At 37.9% G+C, this 22,118-nt stretch overlaps 1 protein-coding gene across 1 annotated transcript in view; it reads left to right on the top strand.

The window, feature by feature from the left end:
- The window catches only part of ENTHD1 (ENTH domain containing 1), a 152,028-nt gene that overhangs the window by 39,763 nt on the left and 90,147 nt on the right, over window positions 1–22,118 (top strand). Inside the window, exon 4 of the mRNA XM_004373879.1 lies at window positions 14,084–14,202. Within this exon, the coding sequence (XP_004373936.1) occupies window positions 14,084–14,202 (119 nt within the window). The remainder of the gene's footprint in view (window positions 1–14,083; window positions 14,203–22,118) is intronic.

The following is a 22,118-nucleotide window of genomic DNA, read 5'->3' as shown; positions in this document are numbered from 1 at the left end:
TCCTATATGTTGTAAATCCTGCCTCTATGATGTTAATGAGGGAGGATGGGTGGCAGTTGTGTTAGTAAGGCAGGACCTGATCTACAAGACTGGATTGTGTCCTGAGGCAATCTCCTGAGATATAAAAGACAGAAGTGAGCAGTGAGACAGGGGGACCTCGTACCATTAAGAAAGCAGTGCCAGGAGCAGAGTGCATCCTTTGCATCGGTATCCCTTTGCAGAGAAGCCCTTAGTCTGGGGGAACACTGAAGAGAAGAAGGCTGACAGAGAGAAAAATCCTTCTGCTGAAGCTGACGCCCTGAATTTGGACTTTTAGCCTACTTTGACTATGAGGAAATAAACTTATCTTTGTTAAAACCATCCACTTGTGGTATTTCTGTTACAGCAGCACTAGATGACTAAGACACATGGCTTGGGTCAGATGTACCTTAGTCATCAAGGTGACATCTTTGCTTCTTAAAACCTTATCTTGGTCTTCGGCAGCAGATTTGCCCAGTGCAATACATCTTTTGATTTCTTGACTGATGCTTCCACGGGCGTTGATTGTTGATCCAAGTAGAATAAAATCCTTGACAATTTCAGTTTCTTCATTTGTCATGAAGTTGTTTATTGGCACAGTTGTAAGGATTTTCATTTTCTTCACATTCAGGTGCAATCCATACTGAAGGCTGTAGTCTTTGATCTTCTTCAGTGAGTGCTTCACGTTGTCTTCATTTTCAGCAAGCAAAGTTGTGTCATCTACATATTGCAGGTTGTTAATGAGTCTTCCTCTAATCCTGATTCTGCATTTTTCTTCATATAGCCCAGCTTCTCAGATTATTTGATCAGCATACAGATTGAATAAGTTAATTAAGTATGGTGAAAAGGTACGACCCTGACACACACCTTTCCTGACTTTAAACCATGCAATATCCCCTTGTTCTGTTTGAACAACTGCCTCTTGGTCTATGTACAGGTTCCTCATGAGCACAATTGAGTGTTCTGGAATTCCCATTCTTTGTAATATTATCCATAATTTGTTATAATCCACACAGTTGAATACCTTCACATAGTCAATAAAACACAGGTAAACAATCTTTCTGGTAATCTCTGCTTTATTTCTTTAATCAAATTTTCCTTTAGTTCTGTGAACATATTTATAATGAGTACTTTGGAATCTTTTACCATTAAATCTGACATCTGGTAGCTCTCACAGGAAGTTTCTGTTGCTTACTTTTCTCCCCTGGTGTGTGGGTTGTATTTTTTCTTTGCATGCTTCATAATTTTTTGTTGGAAACTGGATATTTTGATGTTATATTGTTACAACTCTGGGTACTGGTTCCTATCCAGGACTCGTTATTGTTGTTTGCTTGTTTATTTGTTTAGTGATTGGCTGGATTATTTTAGTGAAGTCTATTTCTCCCCCCTCACCCACCACAGTGTTAAGTCTCTGATGTTGCTCCTCAGGGAGGTGCAGCTTTGGGTATGCCTTCAGTTACCTGGGATGCCAGTGGTACTTGTTTGGCTATATTCCACTCTTTCCCTGACCACACCAAGCTGTTAAATTCCACTAATTTCCTGCGGATTGCTCTGTTGTTTACAAGAATTCCCAGGGGCATAAATTTACAAACTAATCAAATTGTGGCTGCTGGGGGAATGCTCTGCCTCTACACTTCCCATCCAGGCTGCCTAAGTAAGCTTTCGGCCCAGAGCATTCTCTGGTACGGAGGCTGGGAATTGGGTCACTTTCTCTCTCTGAGTTCCTTCCCCTTGTCAGAGAAGCCTTCCCCCCCGTTCTGGGCACACAGTAACTTTCTCTGTCTCTTGCACATGCGTGAGTACCACATGGCACCTTGGCAACCCCACTTCTATATCTGTTCCTGGCGGGGAGGGAACAAGTTCTCTCATGCTATGGCACAAGATGGGGAATGTGCCAGATTGTAAGAGCTGGCCTTGAGGGGTGGACTAAAGGGGTAACAGGCTTTGTGAGGCTAAACATGAGCAACCTCATGTGGTCCAGTAGTTCACTACAGTTTGCACTTTTATATAAGCCCCTGGCATGGGGTCACTATTGTCCACCACCATTATAAAACCTCTGCCCTACCATTATGGGGTATGGAGATCTGCTGTGGTCCTGTGGCCGCCCAGGACTCACCTCGTATGTAAGTCTCACTAATGTACTCCTTTGCTGCCACACTGGAGTTGCCCGCCTCTTTCTTTGGTCTCTCAGCACCCTCCATTTTTGGAAGCAAATTTCAAGTTATTGGTCCGTGCCTGGACAGTGGCTCCTTTGAAGAAATGGTTTCTGAGGTCAGTGTTTATATCATGTTTGTTCTGACCCCAGGAGGGCTCCTTCCAACTATCCTATTCCCTCCTGACAATGATTCTTATTCTCTCCTGAAAACTAGCCAGCCTACAGTCTAGGCTGTATCTTCATTAGATCCACAAATCTCTCTCTAATTCCCTTCACCAAACCTGCACTGTTTTTGAGAGGGCTGTTAGGATTTAATTTCTCCATGATGTGTTGCAAATGAAGTCATTTCCCTTGGGGAAAAGATGAGGAGCTATTTGTTATATGGCCTGCTTTTTCCCCAGGCAAAATCCCTGAGCCAAGGCTGTGGAGCTGGAAAGAGAGACAATGGCAAGCTTCTCTCTGAGTGACACCCCCATTCTAGAAGCTGAGTGTTTTGTGTGTGGTGGCGGGCAGTAGCCTGAGGTGCTTTTAGCCTGCTTTTTCTGGCAGGGAATTTGCTGCCTCATAAGCTGGGGGAAGGCCTATCAGGGTCCCACCCAAGGTAGAGCCTTTGTTCCACAGGTAGGGTTGGGTGGAAGAAGAGAGCCTCCACATCTCCACTGTCCTCAAGTGGTCTTAGCCTTAGCATTAGGCAGCTGGGAGCAGGACAAGAAGCTCAAAATGGGAGCTCTGGGGAGAAGGAACTGTGTTCTTGGCTGTGGCAGCCTGGGATGGAATCTCTGCCTCACTGAGCTGGGAGGGGGAAAGGAGGGAACATTCTTGGTTCAAATACCACAGACTCTTGCCTTTCTTACCAAAATTTTATAGATTTCCTTGAATAGATGTTTGTTCATTTACTATTTTCCCTTAGAACCATTTCCAGAGGCTTTATATTTTTTAAAAATCATTTTCACTGGTTTCACTGGAGAGGGGTCATTGGAGCTCCTTACAGTGTCATGCTGGAAATTGAACTGTGGCTGTTTATTTCTCTTTGTCCTATAGCTGAGCATTTAACACAATTTTGGGTTTTCCTGTTTACTTTTATTCTGATATAAGAAATACTGGCAATGTCTCAAATTTTATATGTTTATATTAATAAAATTCTGAAATAAAATTGCCTTAGCTCCCTTTTTAAGATCTTTAGCAACAAGTTTGTTATTTCTTACCTTTTCTTTTCTACCTATTTCAAAATTAATTTTTTATTCTACTTCAAGAGCTCTGCTTTCTTGTTCTTTATCCTTTTTCTATTCTCACCTTTTTTTAAAGAAAACATGCCTTTTCCCCACTAATCTCAAAATTCACCTTTCAAAAAAGAGTCATGGTACTCACGTTCTCTATCTCCTATCCCTGTGAAGCATTTCTCAGAAGTAAATAGAAGCAGAGTAATAAAGGAGACACATAGCAGCTTTGTCTGTAGTGGATGCTATGATGCACTTTCCAGATTCCCCCTTCAAGATCAAAGCACTTATGCCCTCAGCTGCTGGGAGTGTTGGTGACTGAGGGCTCTTACCTGATTCTTTCTCTAGGAATTCACATTTATGTCTCCCTGAGGAAAGACTACATCCAGTAACTAGTTGATGTGGGCTGGCCCATTTCCTTCAAGGTAGGTCAACTGTGAAGAGCCATCCTAGCTCCAAAGCTCCTAGAGGGCTTCTCTTGCAGTTGCATATCAGGTCAATTTCTCCCTCTGTGCAATCCTGCTTCCTTAACTTCTCACAATGATTGTTTCTGAGAGTACTCATAATGCTCTCCCACATAGAAATCTGAGTCTCAGCGTCTGTTTTCTTGGTCACACAACCTATGACAATGACTTTTTTTCCAGCTTTAAAAATTAGGACAATAATAATATGTATACATAACTAGAGAAATAATTATAAAACAAATGGGGCAAAATGTTAACAACTGATAAATCTAGATGAAGAGTTTTTGGAAGTTCTTCGTACTATCTTGGAACTTTTTGTAGGTTTGAAATTATTGTTAAACAAAAAGTTTTAAAAATTAGGACAAAAACCAATTACTTGAAGATGCCTTACATGTAATTGTGCTCCAAGACAAAGAAATTGGAGTCAAGGTTGCAAACTTTCTGCAAAAGTTAGATAGAAGCTTACTAGTCGCTATGGACTTTACTTTTATATTTTATCTGTTTTTCATTAGCCCACGAAATATTTTCTATAATGGATACAGGCAGTCTCCAGCTTATGAATGTCTGACTTATGGACAACTCGTACTTAAGAGTGGACTACCAGAAAGCCTATTGTATTAAAAATTCGAGTTAAATGCAATGGTTTGTAAGTGTTAACCTTTAATCATGATCTTTTTTCTTTCTTTTTTTCTATCCAAATTGTTTTAAGAACTGTTTCTTTAATTTTTTTTTATGGTACTGTATACCTACACATAGATAAACACACAGATTCCTTCTCTGTTCAGTATAGTACCATATGTAGTTACTTTTATTATTACTGTATTATTATTATTATGTACTGTATTATTATGTTTAAGATGTTTTAGTGTATTTGGAAGTGTTTCTTAAGTGTTTTATATGCATTGAAAGGTAAAATATATACTATATACTAAGACAAACGTTTGACTGATGCTAAATAAGAACTGTATGTACCTGTTCTGACTTACCTACAAATTTGATTTAAAGGCAGACTTAGGAATGGATCTCATTCATAACCCCAGGACTGCCTGTACCTTCATTTATTTAAAAAATTAATTTTGTTAGTGGCCATACCCATTACAGAAAATGATCTGTCAATCCGTAGCAATATTGCTTATTAGATGCGAAATAATAAATGGAACACTTTGGAAGTATGTTCAACTTATGGAGCATTTCAATTCCAAAATGTGCTGTTACATTGTTAATATCTGATAGCCTGAATGTCAGTTTGCTATCTCATTTAAGAAATATCACAGTGTTCCCCAGTTCTGCTTTGTGGTATTATCTGAGTAGTACAGACTCAATAAGATCTACAGCTTCTCTTAAATAGTTTCTACAAGGTACCTACAGTCTGGGTATCGTAGAGCTCATCAACCGATGACTCAATAGCATCATTTCCTGCAGCATCTTCACTTTTTCCTTTGAGGTTTTCAGTTACATACTAGCCCTCCTTGGTGTGTGACTTCCCAGCCTCAATTGATAAATAGCTTATGATACCAAAGGGACTTCATTTTCACTCAGGAACTGTGATGGTTAAGATTGTGTGTCAGCTTGGCTGGGCCATGATTCTCCGTGTTTTAATGTAATCACTCCCATGATTGAATATACTGTGAGTAGCCAATCAGATGAAAGGGAGTCTCCTTGGGGGTGTGGCCCGAATCTGTATATAAGCAGACGTTCTGGCTTTTTGCTCTCAATGGATCCTGCGGCTGCTTCCTGTCATCTCATCTCCCATTCTTGGGACTTGAGATGTCAGCTCATCTGCCGAACCTGGGTTTCGTCCATCTGCACAGCCTGTGAGTGGGAGCCCTGCTCTCCGACCTTCCGATCTTGGGCTTGCCAGCTTCTGCAGCTGTGTGACTTGGGAGAGGCCTCTACCCTGATCCACAGACTTGGGACGTTCTAGCCTCTACAATCGCATGAGCTGTTTCCTTGATATAGTCTCTCTCTCTATATATATTTATACACTTTACTGGTTTTGCTGCTCTAGAGAACCCAGCCTAGGACAGGAACTAAATGTGTGTTCACCTCTTTCACGTGCTTGTGAAAATTCCCGGAGATAAATGCTGTGTAATCACCTAATCTAGTAGTTGCGTTAAGCACACCACACTTTCAGTGTTGTACTGTGTGATACTAAAAAAAAAAAAAATTAGTGAATTTCAATAGACTCACTATATTCTAACTACTTTCTCCTTCCCCCTACAAGATACTTTAAGATAGGTTTATAACATTTTAGCTTTTCTAGTCCAAAAGGCATTTCTAAATATGGAAGACTTTTTTCTTTCACAATTCTTTCTATTCTTCAATTTTACTCACAATCTATTTGAAAATATACTTTCTGAAATTTTTATTAATATGGTTTTGTGATGTCTTAAACCAAAATCCATATCATTTCAATGATAATTTTGTTGCTGAATGCTGAAACGGCAATAGAAAATATGTTGTTGTTGTCAGGTGCCATCGAGTCACTTCTGACTCATAGCAACCCTATTTACAACAGAACTAAACACTACCTGTTCCTGTGCCATCCTCACAATTGTTGTTATGCTTGAGCCCATTGTTGCAGCCACTGTGTCAGTCCATCTTGTTGAGGGTCTTCCTCTTTTTTGCTAACCCTCTACTATACTAAGCATTATGTCATTCTCCAGGAACTGGTCCCTCCTGACAACATGTCCAAAGTGTGTGAGATGAAGTCTTGCCATCCTTGCCTCTAAGGAGCATTCTAGCTGTACCTGTTTGTTCTTCTGGCAGTCCACAGTATATTCAGTGTTCTTCATCAACACCACAATTCAAAGGCGTCAATTCTTCGGTCTTCCTTAGTCATTGTCCAGATTTCACATGCATGTGAGGCGAATGAAAACACCATGGCTTGGTTCAGGCACACCTTAGTCTTTAAGGTGACATTTTTGCTTTTTAAGACTTCAAAGAGGTCTTTTGCATCAGATTTGCCCAGTGCAATGCATCTTTTAATTTCTTGACTGCTGCTTATATGGGTGTTGATTGTGGATCCAAGTAAAATGAAATCTTTGACAACTTCAATCTTTTCTCCGTTTATCATGATGTTGCTTATTGGTCCAGTTGTGAGGATTTTTGTTTCCTTTATGTTGAGTGTAATCCATACTGAACGCTGTGGTCTTTGATCTTCATCAGTAAGTGCTTCAAGTCCTCTTCATTTTTACCAAGCAAGGTTGTGTCATCTGCATAATTCAGGTTGTTAAGGAGTCTTCCTCCAATTCTGATGCTACATTGTTCTTCATATAGTCCAGCTTCTCACAGTATTTGCTCAGCATACAGATTGAATAGGTATGGTGAAAGGATGCAACTCTGACACACATCTTTCCTGACTTTAAACCATGCAGTATCCCCTTGTTCTGTTTGAATGACTGCCTATTCGTCTAAGTACAGGTTCCTCATGAGCACAATTAAGTGTTCTGGAATTCCCATTCTTCGCAATGTTATCCATAATTTGTTATGATCTACACTTTGCGTAGTCAATAAAATGCGGGTAAACATCTTTCTGGTATTCTCTGTTTTCAGCCAAGATCCATGTGACATCAGCAATGATATCTCTTGTTCCACGTCCTCATCTGAATCCAGCTCAAATTTCTGGCAGTTCCCTGTCGATGTACTGCTGCAACCGCTTTTGAATGATCTTCAGCAAAATTTTACTTATGTGTGATATTAATGATATCGTTCAATAATTTCTGTATTCTGTTGGATCACCTTTCTTTGGAATGGGTACAAATATGGATCTCTTCCAGTCGGTTGACCAAGTAGTAGCGGTCTTCCAAATTTCTTGGTGTAGAGGAGTAAGCATCTCCAATGCTACATCCATTTGTTGAAACATCTCAGTTGGTATTCTGTCAGTTCCTGGAGACTTGTTTTTTTGCTAGTGCCTTCAGTGCAGCTTGGACCTCTTCCTTCAGTACCATCAGTTCTTGATCATATGCTATTTCCTGAAATGATTGAACGTCACCAGTTCTTTTTGGTACGGTGACTCTGTGTATTTCTTCCATCTTTTGATGCTTCCTGGAAGTAGATAGATGATCTAAGTTTCAGATCACCACTGTTTACCAGTGTTAAGTATATAATTACTAAGTACAAAGTTAAGTTCATTTTAATCATTCAGTTTCATGTGATGTTAGAGCACAATGAAAATTTATAACTATAAATGAAAAGTTCTCCTTATATCTTCAGTGTCTTTGGCATATATCATACTTTTTCCTTTTGCTCATATAGTTCCTTCTGCTTGGAATAGTTTCTCTCTTCTATATTTATTAGAATCCTATGAGTCAACGGTGACTAACGACAACAAAGCCATCCTTCATAACCTTGTTCAACTTTTACTTCCTGTATGAGACTCTGGTTACTCCAGTCCACATTGCTTTCTTTCTCCTTAGAATGTCTGTTGTTCCTAAAGTTAGTTAATGTAAGAAAGTTTAGCATGTAATTCTTACATAATTGTGTCCTGTAAGTCTATATGTTAGACTTATCTCCCTGGTTGGGCTATAAACTTTTTGAAAGCACGGACCATGTCTTATACCATTTCTCTTCAAGCTATTATTCTCACATACCCGCTAAAATAATTTTTTAAAATTATGTACTTCCTCATACATTTTTAAGTTGGCATGTGAAATTTTATCTTAAGTAATTGTGAAGGATATAATTTGTCATGTTGTAAGTATTGACATTAAAAACAAAACAGAGAGACAGAAAGGGCCACATAAACCAGAGACTTTATCAGCCTGAGATCAGAAGAACTAGATGGTTGCCGGCTACCACAGTGACCACCCCGACAGGGAACACAACAGAGAGTCCCTGACGGAGAAGGAGAAAAGTGGAGTGCAGAACTGAAATTCTAGTAAAAAGAACAGACTTAATGGTTTGATTGAGACTGGAGGGACCCTGGAAGACATGGCCCCCAGGCGCTCTGTTAGCCCAAAACTAAAATATTCCTGAGGCCAACTCTTCAGACAAAGATTAGGCTGGACTATGGGGACATAAAGTGATACTTGTGAAGAGTGTGCTTCTTAGCTCAAGTAGATACATGAGACTAAATGGGCAGCTCCTGTCCAGCGGCGAGACGAGAAGGCAGAGAGGGTCAGGAGCTGGTTGAATAGACACGGGAAATCTGGGGTGGAAAGGAAGAGTGTGCAGTCACAGTATAGGGAGAGCAAGTAGGGTCACAAAACAATGTGTGTATAAATTTTTGTATGAGAGACTAACTTAAATTGTAAACTTTCACTTAAAGCACAACAATAAAAGAAAACTCTTCATCCATCTTTTAAATGTATCTAAAGGGGTATGAATACCATTGTGGTTGATACCCACAGTCATTCATTTGAAAAAAATACATGAAGGAAGTGTTCCTTAAGTGTTGGACATTTTACATCATTATTCCCTTTTCTCCTTGAAGTCATATTTCTATTCCACATCCCTCACAGAATTTTATCCTAATATAACTTATTTTTATGCTTGAAAGTCTTCTCTACATCAAATATGTATATAAATTAAATTGAAGTTCTTTTTCTAAATTTTCTGTGACCAGAAGCTTTAAGTGGTAAAATATTCTTTCTAGATTGGCTTATCATTACAATTATTATTAGTATACAATGTATAACTACCACATAAATAAATATATTGTACATTTTTATAAATACTTATTAAACCTAAAGAATACTATTTTATTGGAAATGCATGCTTTTATGAGATGACTGGGACTGTTTACCCACATATGAACATTAACTTATTATTAGAAATAAGCACAGAGCATAAATTCCATTCCTATTTTACATTTTTATAGATGTAAGTGTTGAGAAAACGTGTTCACATCAAAATGTAGGTGGAAATGGAAGGTGTTTTATTATACCAATTTCAGTCAATTCTATGAACACCTTTCAAGTAATATGCCAAAAATTATATAATAATTATAAAAATAGTTTTTATCTCTTGTCAACTGTTAACTTGATTAGGTCTTTCTTCAGTGTTGTTGAAAGCAAAGAACTGGAAATACACTTACAAAAAGATTTGTTAAACAGTCGTTAGGAGTAATTTGCTTTCTCAGTTTCTGGGAATAATACCAAAAAATCTTTACTAAAATTTATCAAATGACTATTAATTATATCTGTTATACTGTAACCCAATATACTCAGAAAAATGAGAAAAACAAAAATATTAATTGCAATATACCTGTCAATACAATAATTTTTTTGAGAAAATTATTTTATCTTATGTACTTTAAAAACATTTTCATCAAATTTTCAGAAGCGAACATTTGGTTCGTTCAATTTTTGGAAAGTATTTACCATATAACCTAATTGGCAAAGCCAGCCCTCATTGTCAAAACAGCCAGCCAGATAAGATATGAACTTTCTTTCAGAGAAAGTCTGACTTTATTTATTCAAATAAATGTGTAAATGAGCATCACTTTAACAGTCTTCACACTCCTGAATCCTTTTCCTAAGAGAGATGGGTAAAGCATAGAACCCTATCGTCTATTTGTCGCGTTGATGAACAAAGGCGCTACTGCTTCCCATGCTTTCTTTGCTTTGTTGTCCTGGGACTCTCCCTAATAATGATGCATTCTTTGACAATAGTCAGGGGATAAAAAAGGTAAGGTCATAAATGAAACTTGTCAACTGTCCTGCTGCCCCATCTGCATGCTGAACATCCTAGTGCGGGCCAAAATACCATGTCAATAATGCCAAGTTTTGCCATTAAAATAAATATGTGTAAGACAGGACAAACCTTGAAGCTTTACTTTGGGATTTTCATACCTTGATAAAAGGAAGCTTTCCCTGTACCAGTATATTAAACTATTGTTTGGTGGCTTAGAGGTTCTTATGCTTTGGAAAGAGGGACTATAATAAGATGAGTGAAGGATATGTCTTTCTTTGTAAAGTGGGAGAAAATTGATTAGGAAAGGGAAGGGGGAAAGAACTAGCCTGATGCCTCCAGACAGTTGCATTTTCAGGCAGATCAATTTTTGAAAAGAATATATATGGAAGTTGCAGACTAGAAACTGATTTATTTAAAACTACCCATGCCCACTGTTGTGGATTGAATAGTGTCCCCAAAAAATATGTGTTGTAAATCCTAACCTCTATGCTTGTGTTATAATTGCATTTGGGAATGGGTTGTCTTTGTTATGTTTATGAGGCAGGATTAGTATAAAGTATGTTTTAAGTCAATCTCTTTTGATCTATAAAAGAGACTGAACAATCAATCCAGCAAGCAGAGTTGGGGGAAGAAAGATGCCAAGCCGCATGACGATTGCCCAGGAGCAGAAGCTCAGATGAAAGTAGGACCTTTCTCTAGAGCTGACAGAGAGAGAGAGAGAGAGCCTTCCCCTGGAGCTGGCACCCTGAATTTGGACTTCTAGCTTCCTAAATTGTGAGAAAACAAATTTCTGTTTGTTAAAGCCATCCACTTATGGTATTTCTGTTATAGCAGCACTAGATAACTAAGACAGAATTTGGTACTGAGAGCGAGGTGCTGCTCTAACAGATACCTAAAATGTGGAAGTGGTTTTGGAATTGGGTAATGGGTAGAGGCTGGAAGATCTTTAAGGTGCCTAATAGTAAAAGTCTAGACTGCCTCGAAGAAACTGTTGGCAGAATTATGGATGTCAAAGGCAATTCTGGTGAGGGCTCAGAAAGAAGTGAGTAAAGCTATTAAAAAATCTCTCTCATCCTAGAGAATACATATGGCATGAGCAATAGAATATTGCTAGAAATGTGAACATTAAATGTGCTTCTGGTGAGGCTTTAAAAGAAAATGAAGAACATATAATTGGACAGTGAAGGAAAGGTGATGCTTTTTATGCAGTGGCAAAGATCTTGTATGAATTACATTCAAATGTTTGGTGAAAGGTAGAATTTGTAAGTGATGAACTTGTATATCTGGCTGATGAGATTTCTAAGCAAGGACTTAAAGGAGCCACGTGGTTTTTCCTCACCACTTATAGTAAAACGTGAAAGGAAAGAGGTGGACTTAAAAATGAGCTGGGCAAGATGAAAACAGAATTTAAAGTTTTGGAAAATTCTGCTGTACAAACTAAGGACACGTGTCCTAGAATGTTCACCAAGGACGTGGCTATACAATCTTTTGTTAAAGAAACTAAGCCTGTGACTGATGAAGCTAACCAACTACCACAGCAGAAAACCCATCAGCTTAGACTGAATGGGGACAGAGAAAGAATGAAAGGAAAGAACACTGTCAGCCTCTTGGAATTCTACAGACAGGAAATAAGCCAAAGGAACTACATCTGTTGTCCTCTGAGAAAATAAAAGGACCATCCTTGAAGCAGCTTGGAGATCAGCAGAACTACTGGAAGGAGCATGAAAAGCAGGGCCTTCTCAGTTTCAAAGAGTGGGGCCGTGGTCTCCTGGATCTCAAAGAGTGGGGCTACAGTCTCCTATGTTTCAGAGTCAGATTTTCACTAACCTGGTTCCAGAATGTAGGACTGTCATTAAAGAGTGTCAAGGGTATAGGGCTGCAGCCCAAAGCTGAGGGGACAGGGCTGCCATGCCCAAAGGGCAGAACAATGGGGCTTGCCAGGGCTGACAGTGCGAGGCCACCACTCAGATGGGGCTGTCCAAAGCTGAGGGAGTTGCCTTCTCAGTGGGCCTGGAAGGTAGAGCTGAAGCCCAGGTCCGAGGGTCCTCCACCCAGAATCCAGAGAGCATGACCAATGCCCAAAGTCTGGTGGGCAGGGCCATTGCCCAGATGGTCTCAGAGAAGAGATGATTATTTTCAAGCCCTGAGAGCTAATGTAAATTGTTTTCCTGGGTTTTGGACTTGCTTGGTGCCTGTTACCCCTTCTTTCCCCACAATTTCTCCCATTTCTGATGGAAATGTCTACCTTGTGCTTGTTCCACCATTGTACTTTGGAAACAGATAACTTGTAGTCTAGATTTCACAGGTCCACAGATGAAGAAGAATTTTGCCTCAGGATGGCATACGCCTGAAGTCTCACTCATATTTGATTTAGATGATTCAGAAGATGGGATTTTGGACTTGGAGTTGATTTAAGACTTTTGGGATGATGTGATGTGGTAAATGTGTTTTGCATGTGGGAAGGACATTGATTTTGGGAGGCCAAAGGATAGAATGGTATGGATTGAATTGTATTGTAATTCCTAACCTCTATGCCTGTGGTTATAATCCTATTTGGGAATAGCTTGTCTTTGTTATGTTAATGAGGAAGGATTACTGTAGGGTGTGTCTTGAGTCAGTCTCTTTTGAGATATAAAAGAGATTAAACAAGCAATCCAGCAAGCAGAGACTGGAGTGGAGGGGGGAAGGGGGAAGAGATGCTGAGCCACATGAAGATTGCCCAGGAGCAGAAGCTCAAAGAGATAAGGACCTTCCTCCAGAGCCAAGAGAGAGAGAGAGAGACACAGAGAGAGAGATAGAGAGAGAGAGACAGAGAGACAGACAGAGAGAGACAGACAGAGAGAGAGCGCCTGGCCCTAGAGCTGGCACCCTGAATTCGGACTTTTAGCCTCCTAAACTGTGAGAAAATAAGTTTCTGCCTGTTAAACCACCCATTTATGTATTTCTGTTATAGCAGTACTAGGTAACTAAGACAGCATAGGAAGGAAAATAATATTAAGACTACAAAAACATTACATTTAGCAAAAATATATAAGTGGAAATATCAGTTTATTTTCATTCATGTATTTTTTCCTTTTATGTTTAAATTAAATTTTAAGAAAATTGTGTTTAAAATTTCTTCTTTTTAATCAAATGATCTATATATTTCTGATTAGTTTCTCTTAGAATACATGAAATTAACACCATAGTAATACCATTCTTTTAAATATTAATTGGGATAATTATAGTTGTCATTCCTATTTTGCTACAAATTCATTTGAATCATTTTCACATTTTCAAACTCTATTTTCTATACTATGTTGTAACTTATTAATAAAAAAGATGTTTCAAATAATAAACCTATAAAATAGAGTTGTTGATGGGCGATAGGGTGAGAACTGATGATGTATTTTTCTAATCTGTCTTAACTTGTCAATTATTATAAAGGATTATTAAAACAATTAATATTCATGACTACATATTGGCAGGTGATATATATTTATTTAGCAGACAAAAAGGATCTTCAGGAAGTGATTAACTAAAAAATTATGTACTAATGTAAAAACATTACTATTTTTTGCCAAAGTAAAATCTTAGCTATATTTTGTTCACAGAAAATTCTTCTAAGGCAGGATCGAAACAAGAGCAGTGTCAAAACATCCAGTTGCCTAGTGAGACTGCATTATCCCAGGAAACACTACCGCTCAAGATTAATGCTTGGAAATCAACAGAGGTAAGCCACTGTGATAATTTCCTGTTGCTGTTATAACAAATTACTACAAACTAATGCCTTAAAGCAACACACATTTAATTACATTACAGTTCTGTAGGTTAGAAATCTGACACTGGTCTTACGGGGCTAAAATCAAAGTGTCAGCAGGGTTGCGTTCCTTTTTGGAGGCTCTAGGGGAGAATCCAAGAAATTTGGAAGACAGCTACGCTACCTGGTCACCGACTGGAAGAGATCCATATTTGTGCCCATTCCAAAGAAAGGCCGTCTAACAGAATGCAGAAATTATCGAACAATATCATTAATATCACAAGCAAGTCAAATTTTGCTGAAGATCATTCAGAAATGGTTACAGTAGTACATCAACAGGGAACTGCCAGAAATTCAAGCTGGGTTCAGAAGAAGAGGTGGAATGAGGGGTATCATTGCTGATGTTAGATGGATCTTGGCCGAAAGCAGAGAATACCAGAAAGATGTTTACCTGTGTTTTATTATTGACTATGCAAAGGTATTCGACTATGTGGATCATAACAAATTATGGATAACATTGAGAAGAATGGGAGTTCCAGAAGACTTTATTGTGCTCATGTGGAACCTGTACATAGACCAAGAGGCAGTTGTTCGAACAGAACAAGGGGATACTGCGTGATTTAAAATCGGGAAAGGTGTGTTTCAGGGTTGTATCCTTTCACCACGCTTATTCAGTCTGTATGCTGAGCAAATAATCTGAGAAGCTGGGCTATATGAAGAAGAATGCAGCCTCAGAATTGGAGGAAGGCTCATTAACAACCTGTGATATGCAGATGACACAACCTTGCAGAGAGCGAGGAGGACTTGAAGCACTTAGAAAGATAATTATGGATTACACCTTCACAAAAAACAAAAATCCTCACGACTGGACCAATAAGCAACATCATGATAATGGACAAAATATTGAAGTTGTCAAGAATTTCATTTTACTTGAATCCACCATCAATGCCCATGGAAGCAGCAGTCAAGAAGTCAAAGGACATATTACATTGAGCAAATCTGCTACAAAAGACCTCTTTAAAGTGTTAAAAAGCAAAGATGTCACTTTAGGGACTAAGGTGCGCCTTACCCGAGCCATGGTATTTCCAATCACCTCATATGCATGTGAAAGCTGGACAATGAATAAGGAAGACTAAAGAATTGATGCCTTTGAATTATGGTGTTGGTGAAGAATATTGAATATACCGTGAACTGCGAGAAGAACAAACAAATCTGTCATGGAAGAAGTACAACCAGAATGCTCCTTGGACGTGAGGATGGCGAGACTTTAGACGTTATCAAGAGGGACCAGTCCCTGGAGAAGAACAACGTGCTTGGTAAAGTGGAGGGTCAGCAAAAAAGAGGAAGACCCTCAAGCAGGTAGATTGACACAGTGGCTGCAACAATGGGCTCAAGCATAACAAAGATTGTGAGGATGGCACAGGACCGGGCAGTGTTTCGTTCTGTTGTACATAGGGTCACTATGAGTTGGAGCTCACTCAATGGCACCTAACAACAATAACAACAAACATACTTATGAGCCCTGGTGATACAGTGGTTAAATGCGTGGCGGCTAACTGAAAGGTCAGTGCTTTGAACCCACCAGCTGCTCCATGGGAGAAAGTTATGGCAGCTGCTTCTGTAAAGATTACGGCCTTGGAAACCCTATGGGGTGCTTCTACTCTGTCCTATAGGGTCCCTGAGTTAGAATTGACTCGACGGCAACTGGTATGGTTTTTTTTAACGTACTTAATTTTAAGTACTTTTAAAATTGCTTTATTGTTTTCATTGTGGCAGGAATGAATTCAGTCTGCTTTCTGTTTTGGAATGCTGGTTTGTAGGCTGGTTTTGCATGGCTCAGGGATTTTTTTTTTTTTTTAATCTTTTTCTCTCTCTGTCCTCACCCGTCCCTGCCTAATAGTTTTCATTTGCCTCCTGCTGACACATGGGACCACTTATCCATATTCAGACTTACACTGGCAACTTGAGGCCTTTTTCTCTTGCTGGTCTGAGAGATATTGCAGATTCAGTCCCCAGAACAAGGGATGCCATGGTTTAGTTGCTGGAGAAGTTTTGTTCTCTGTCCTCTTGCCTCCCCGGGTATACTGCTTTTAGAAGCCACAGCCCCAGGCTGTGATTGATGACAGGCTCCATGAGCAGGGGATCCCAATGCCTGATCATAATTTCAAGCATTGAGCCTATTTTCAGCACTCCTGGCATGGATGGACACTTTTAATCTGTATTTACCCTTCAAGAGTTGAGCTCCTGGTTTCTTGTCTTTGGACCCAAAGCCCCAAAGGTCCATGGCTTCAACCCTCCTTACCATTATGTGTTTCTGTTCATGTTCTGATTATGAAGATGTTTATCTTGTTTTTGAGCATGGCTGTGTCTTAATTTTTACATTGTATTTTCTCTTTTATTGCTATGTGTTTGCAGAAGGGAGGGATCTCCAAAGTATGAACTTACAGAATCATCTTATGTGAAAATCTATTCCACTTACAACTATATGAATTACCTCATTCATTCGTTTTTCTGTTCAATATATGTTTCTTCCACTAGAAGGAAAACTCCTTGAGAGTAAAGACCTTTTTAAAAAGGCTTATTCATTGCTAACTCTCTAGTTGCCAACATTTAGTCTTATTCATTACTGAGTTTTGCTAAATATTTGTCAAATGAAGAAATGAATGAATGAATAGTAGGTTTTCAATAGATATTGCTCCCTTTTCTCCCTTTCCTTTGAAAGATGCTTGTTTGGTCTCCTGCTCAGAGTGCTTTGTCTAGCATTCCCTGCCATAATTCCTATGAGAGAGAGAGAGGTTGAAGTTATTTCTTGACCTTTCTTCTCAACCCCTTTCCCCAACCCAATTAAGTATTGGATTCAGCTGATTTTCTAGCAGCCCAGGAAAGTAGACAAAATTAAAAATTTGCTATTCCTTAATTGCATAATAAGTCACAGATTGAAAATATGTAGATTATTTTAAAAGATAAATTAAGTCAAAATCACTTTTAAATTTGAGATCAGTCTATTTGCTGCTGATGACTTCTAAGGGGGAAATTAGACTTGAATAATTCTGTGTGCTTTGGAGCCTAAAAATGCCACCTGACTTTCTGTTCTCATTAATTATTACTATTGCTTTTTCTTACTTTAGAAAAACCCACTGTAATTGGCTGACTTAATTCTACATCTTATATCTGTAAACAAAAAGTGGTACCCTTCTCTCCAAAGAAGTTTAGATGCTGGATTTTCCTGATTCAAAGCATCACTATATATCACAACAATATCCCATCATCTTACTGACAAGCATCTCCTCTTATTAATGTTGGGAGCTTTTGATGCAGCCCAGTATGTCCTCTTCTGTAATCTGCTTTTGTAGCAAAAGACAAAACCTAGCAGGTTGAACAGTAAATCTGATTATTGTTGCCAAATGTACTACAAAAGAGGTACTGGATCTACATGAAGATTCTCATGTTCTTGATACAGAATGAGAAAGACATTGTTGATTGCTTAGAAACAATCAGGGATGCCTGTAAATATCTTTTAAAATTTTTTAAAGTAAGCCTTTTTAACTGTAGTTTTTCTACAAATAAAAGGAAAATTATCTCAAAAGCAGTAAGTAAAATTCTCAGCTGAATAAAGCTTTCAAAAACAGAGCAGTGCTGGCCTAAGAGATACTTTAAAAACTAAAGAAAGCCTTTAAATTTATGACACTTAGGCGTGGATCTGTCTTCTGTCTGCAAACTGTTCAGAATTTTTATTATTAGTTTCCAATTAATAAGACAATTTGTAGCTTTTCATCACCTCAAAAGATCTTCCTATTTTCCTGTTTGAGGAGGTTCAACAATGAGGTTGTGATTTTTTGGTCACAGTTGTTTCCATAGCAACAGATAGGGATGCTATGTATTGGTTCACACATAAAATTGAAGCTGACCAAAACCTTCCGTCTAGTTGTGAGTTACTAAATTGCTAGTGATAGAAGATAAATATTTATTTCCTACCGCCTCCATTTATTATTTTGGTAAGTGAAGAGTATAAAATTTTTACCCTTGGGTTTATTAGCATACCATTTATTATATTTGCAAAAATTTGAGCTCATCAAAGTTGTTACAGAAATGGAAATTATCATTCTAATTACGTTAATTCGTCATTTCTTTATCTTTGCTGCATCGTTGCTTTATGCATAGAAATCCTTTTTTATTTTCAGGTTTATATTTTTATTCTTTTTAAGTGAGAAAATACATACTGAAGAAAAGTTCAAATAATATAAATGGGTAAAGAGTGAAAATCAAGGTTTCTTCTCATTCCTCTCTACTCCTTCAGTCTTTTTCCTGAGAGGCAACTATTGTTAACAGGTTTTTTTTTTTAAATGAAATTTTCTGAAAATTTCCTGTGCCCACACATTTCTTTCATCTAAATATAATCATTCAATATATACTGCTCTGCAAGATGCTTTTTTCACTAAGCAATCTATCTTGGACATCTTTCTGTACAGTAAATGGAATCATTCATTGTATATTGTTGCAAAATATGCTTTTTCACCAAACAATATATTATGGGCCTATTTCTATATCAGTACATATAGCCATGCTGCAGTCTTGATGCATTAATGAATCTTAACTTATTTAACCATTCCCTATTGCTAATCATTTAAAGATTTTTAAAATGTTTTTGTCTATTAAAAGCAATGTTGCAGTAATAATCCAATACATATATATTTTTACGATGTTCTCCCAGGAATGGGATTGTGGAAAGGTTGTATTTATTTTTAGTTTTGAAAAATAATACCAAATTGTCCTCCCAAGAGTTGCACCAATTTATGTCAACCAACAGTGTATCAGAATGACACTTTCCCCTCATCTTTGGAAATAATGAGTATTAGCACATTTTTTAATATTTGCCAGTCTGAGAGGTAGGAAAGTTTTTTTTAAATTATATGTAAGATTGAGCAACTTTTCGTGTATTTATTGGGCATTTGTGTGTCTTTCTTTTGTTAACTCTATGTTCTTTGCTCATATTTTAATTTGGTGTGTCACCTTTTTATCATCAGTTTCTGAAAGCTGTTTGTCTATTAAAGAATTACCCCCCTTGTCTGGTTTGTTATCTACCTATTAATTTCCAGTTTGTCATTTGATGTTTTATTTTGTTTATGGCTTTATTTATTTATTTTGCCATATATAAAAGTCTTTAAGTTTTATGTCGTCAAATTTGTCTGTCTTTTTCTTACGGTTCCTAGATTTCAAGTCATTCTTAGAAAGACCTTCCTTATACTAAGATTTTATAAAAAATCACTCTGATGTTTTATGCTTTAATTTTTTAAAATTTAAATCTTTTATCTATCAGGAATTTGTTTTGGTATATGGAGAGTTAGAAATTCACCTTTTTTATTTCAGTATATTTTTACAAATGATAATCAGCTGTCTCAACATCATTTATTGAATAATTATTCTTTCCCTATTGATTTGAATTGTGGCTTCTATCACATAATAATTTCCCATTTATGTTTGGATCCATTCCTGGATTGTCTATCTGCTTGTATTAAAAAACCAACATGTAAAGGTAAACAAAAATTTTTAAAAAGGTTACCCATAATGGCACAGAGAGAATAAGATGGAAAGGAGGGATAGAAGCTAGATTTCTTTGAATATACCTTGTTTTTTAGATTTTTCATTGGAACCTTGGGAATATTTTGCATAATTATAAAACAGAAGTAAGGAAAGTAATTCCTAAAATATAAAACAAAACAAGTATACCTTGTATCCAGTGGTGTTTTAATTCTGAGATGTTAGTATTTTTGCCCTGAGACAATTGTGGGTATAATATGCGATGAATAAAATGAATATCATGTGGTACTCTATTTCTTTCATCTTTGGTGTCTTTGAGAACTAGGATTCTCAGCATGGGAGAAAGGCGATAGAAATGATTAAGTCATAACGCTGTAGACCTGAATTGAATTGGAAGTATATCAGTATGGACTCATGATGAATTTTACCTCAAATATTTTTTTTTCCTTGCTCTATCCACTGAAAAGGCCTAGAAACAATGATTATTCCAGTAGCAATGAGCACCCCTAGTGTTCAGAAGGTGGCATATGATCAATAACTGATGGTATTGAAGGAAGAAGTCCAAGCTGCACTGAAGGCATTGTCGAAAAACAAGGCTTCAGGAATTGACGGAATATCAATTGAGATGTTTCAACAAACAGATGCAGCATTGGAGATGCTCACTCATCTATGCCAAGAAATTTGGAAGAAGCTACCTGGCCAACTGACTGGAAAAGATCCATACAAACCCATTCCCAAGAAAGGTGATCCAACAGAATGTGGAAATTACCGAACAATATCATTAATATCACACACAAGTAAAATTTGGCCGATGATAATTCAGAAATGGTTGCAGCAATATATCAACAGGGAACTGCCAGAAATTCAAGCCAGATTCAGAATAGGACGTGGAACGAGGGATGTCATTGCTGATGTCAGATGGCTTTTGGCTGAAAGCAGAGAATACCAGAAAGATGTTTACCTGTGTTTTACTGACTATGCAAAGGCATTGGACTGTTTGGATCATAACAAATTATGGATAACATTGCGAAGAATGGGAATTCTGGAGGGCTTATTTGTGCTCATGAGGAACCTGTATATAGACCAAGAGGCAGTTGTTTGAACAGAGCAAGGGAACACTGCATGGTTTAAAATCAGGAAAGGTGTGTGTCAGAGTTGTATCCTTTCACCATACTTATTCATTCTGTATGTTGAGCAAATAATCCAGGAAACTGGACTACATGAAGAAGAACATGGCATCAGGATTGGAGGAAGACTCATTAACAACCTGTGATATGCAGATGACACAACCTCGCTTGCTGAAAGTGAAGAGGACGTGAAGCACTTACTGATGAAAGGCTACAACCCTGATGAACACCTTTCCTGACTTTAAACCACGCAGTATCCTCTTATTCTGTCCGAACAACTGCCTCTTGATCTGTGTCAAGTTTCCTCATGAGCAGAGTTAAGTGTTCTGGAATTCCCATTCTTCACAATGTTATCTATAATTTATTATGTTAAGTGTTCTGCAATTCCCATTCTCAGCAATGTTATCTATAATTTGTTATGATCTACGCAATCGAATGCCTTTGCATAGTCAATAAAACACAGGTAAACATCTTTCTGGTATTCTCTGCTTTCAGCCAGGATCCATCTGACATCAGCAGTGATATCCCTGGTTCCACATCCTCTTCTGAATCTGGACTGAGTTTCTGACAGTTCTCTGTTGACATACTACTGCAGCTATTTTTGAATGATCTTCAGCAAAATTTTACTGGCATGTGATATTAATGATATTATTTGATAATTTCCACATTTGGTTGGATCACCTTTTTTGTCAATAGGCGTAAATATGGATCTATTCCAGTAGGTTGGCCAGGTAGCTGTCTTCCAAATTTCTTGGCATAGATGAACGAGCACTTCCAGTGCTGCATCCATTTATTGAAACATCTCAATTGATATTCTGTCAATTCCTGAAGCCTTGTTTTTCGCCAATGCCTTCAGTGCAGCTTGGACTTCTTCCTTCAGTACCATCGGTTCCTGATCATATGCTACCTCTTGAAATGGTTGAAGGTTGACCAATTCTTTTTGGTGTAATGACTCAGCGTATTCCTTCCATCTTCTTTTGATGCTTCATGGGTCATTTAATATTTTCTCCATAGAATTCTTCACTGTTGCAACTCGAGGCTTGGATTTTTTCTTTAGTTCTTTCAGCTTGAGGAATGCCAAACGTGTTCTTCCCTTTTGTTTTTTTATCTCCAGCTCCTTGCACATGTCATTATAATGCTTTACTTTGTCTTCTCGAGCCACCCTTTGAAATCTCCTGTTCAGTTCTTTTACTTCATCATTTCTTCCTTTTGCTTTAGCTACTC

This window comes from Trichechus manatus, unplaced genomic scaffold, assembly GCF_000243295.1.
Source record: "Trichechus manatus latirostris isolate Lorelei unplaced genomic scaffold, TriManLat1.0 scaffold00027, whole genome shotgun sequence".
Classification (NCBI taxonomy): domain Eukaryota; kingdom Metazoa; phylum Chordata; class Mammalia; order Sirenia; family Trichechidae; genus Trichechus; species Trichechus manatus.
The sequence above is the reverse complement of the archived record's forward strand: the minus strand, read 5'-3'. Positions and strand labels throughout refer to the sequence as shown.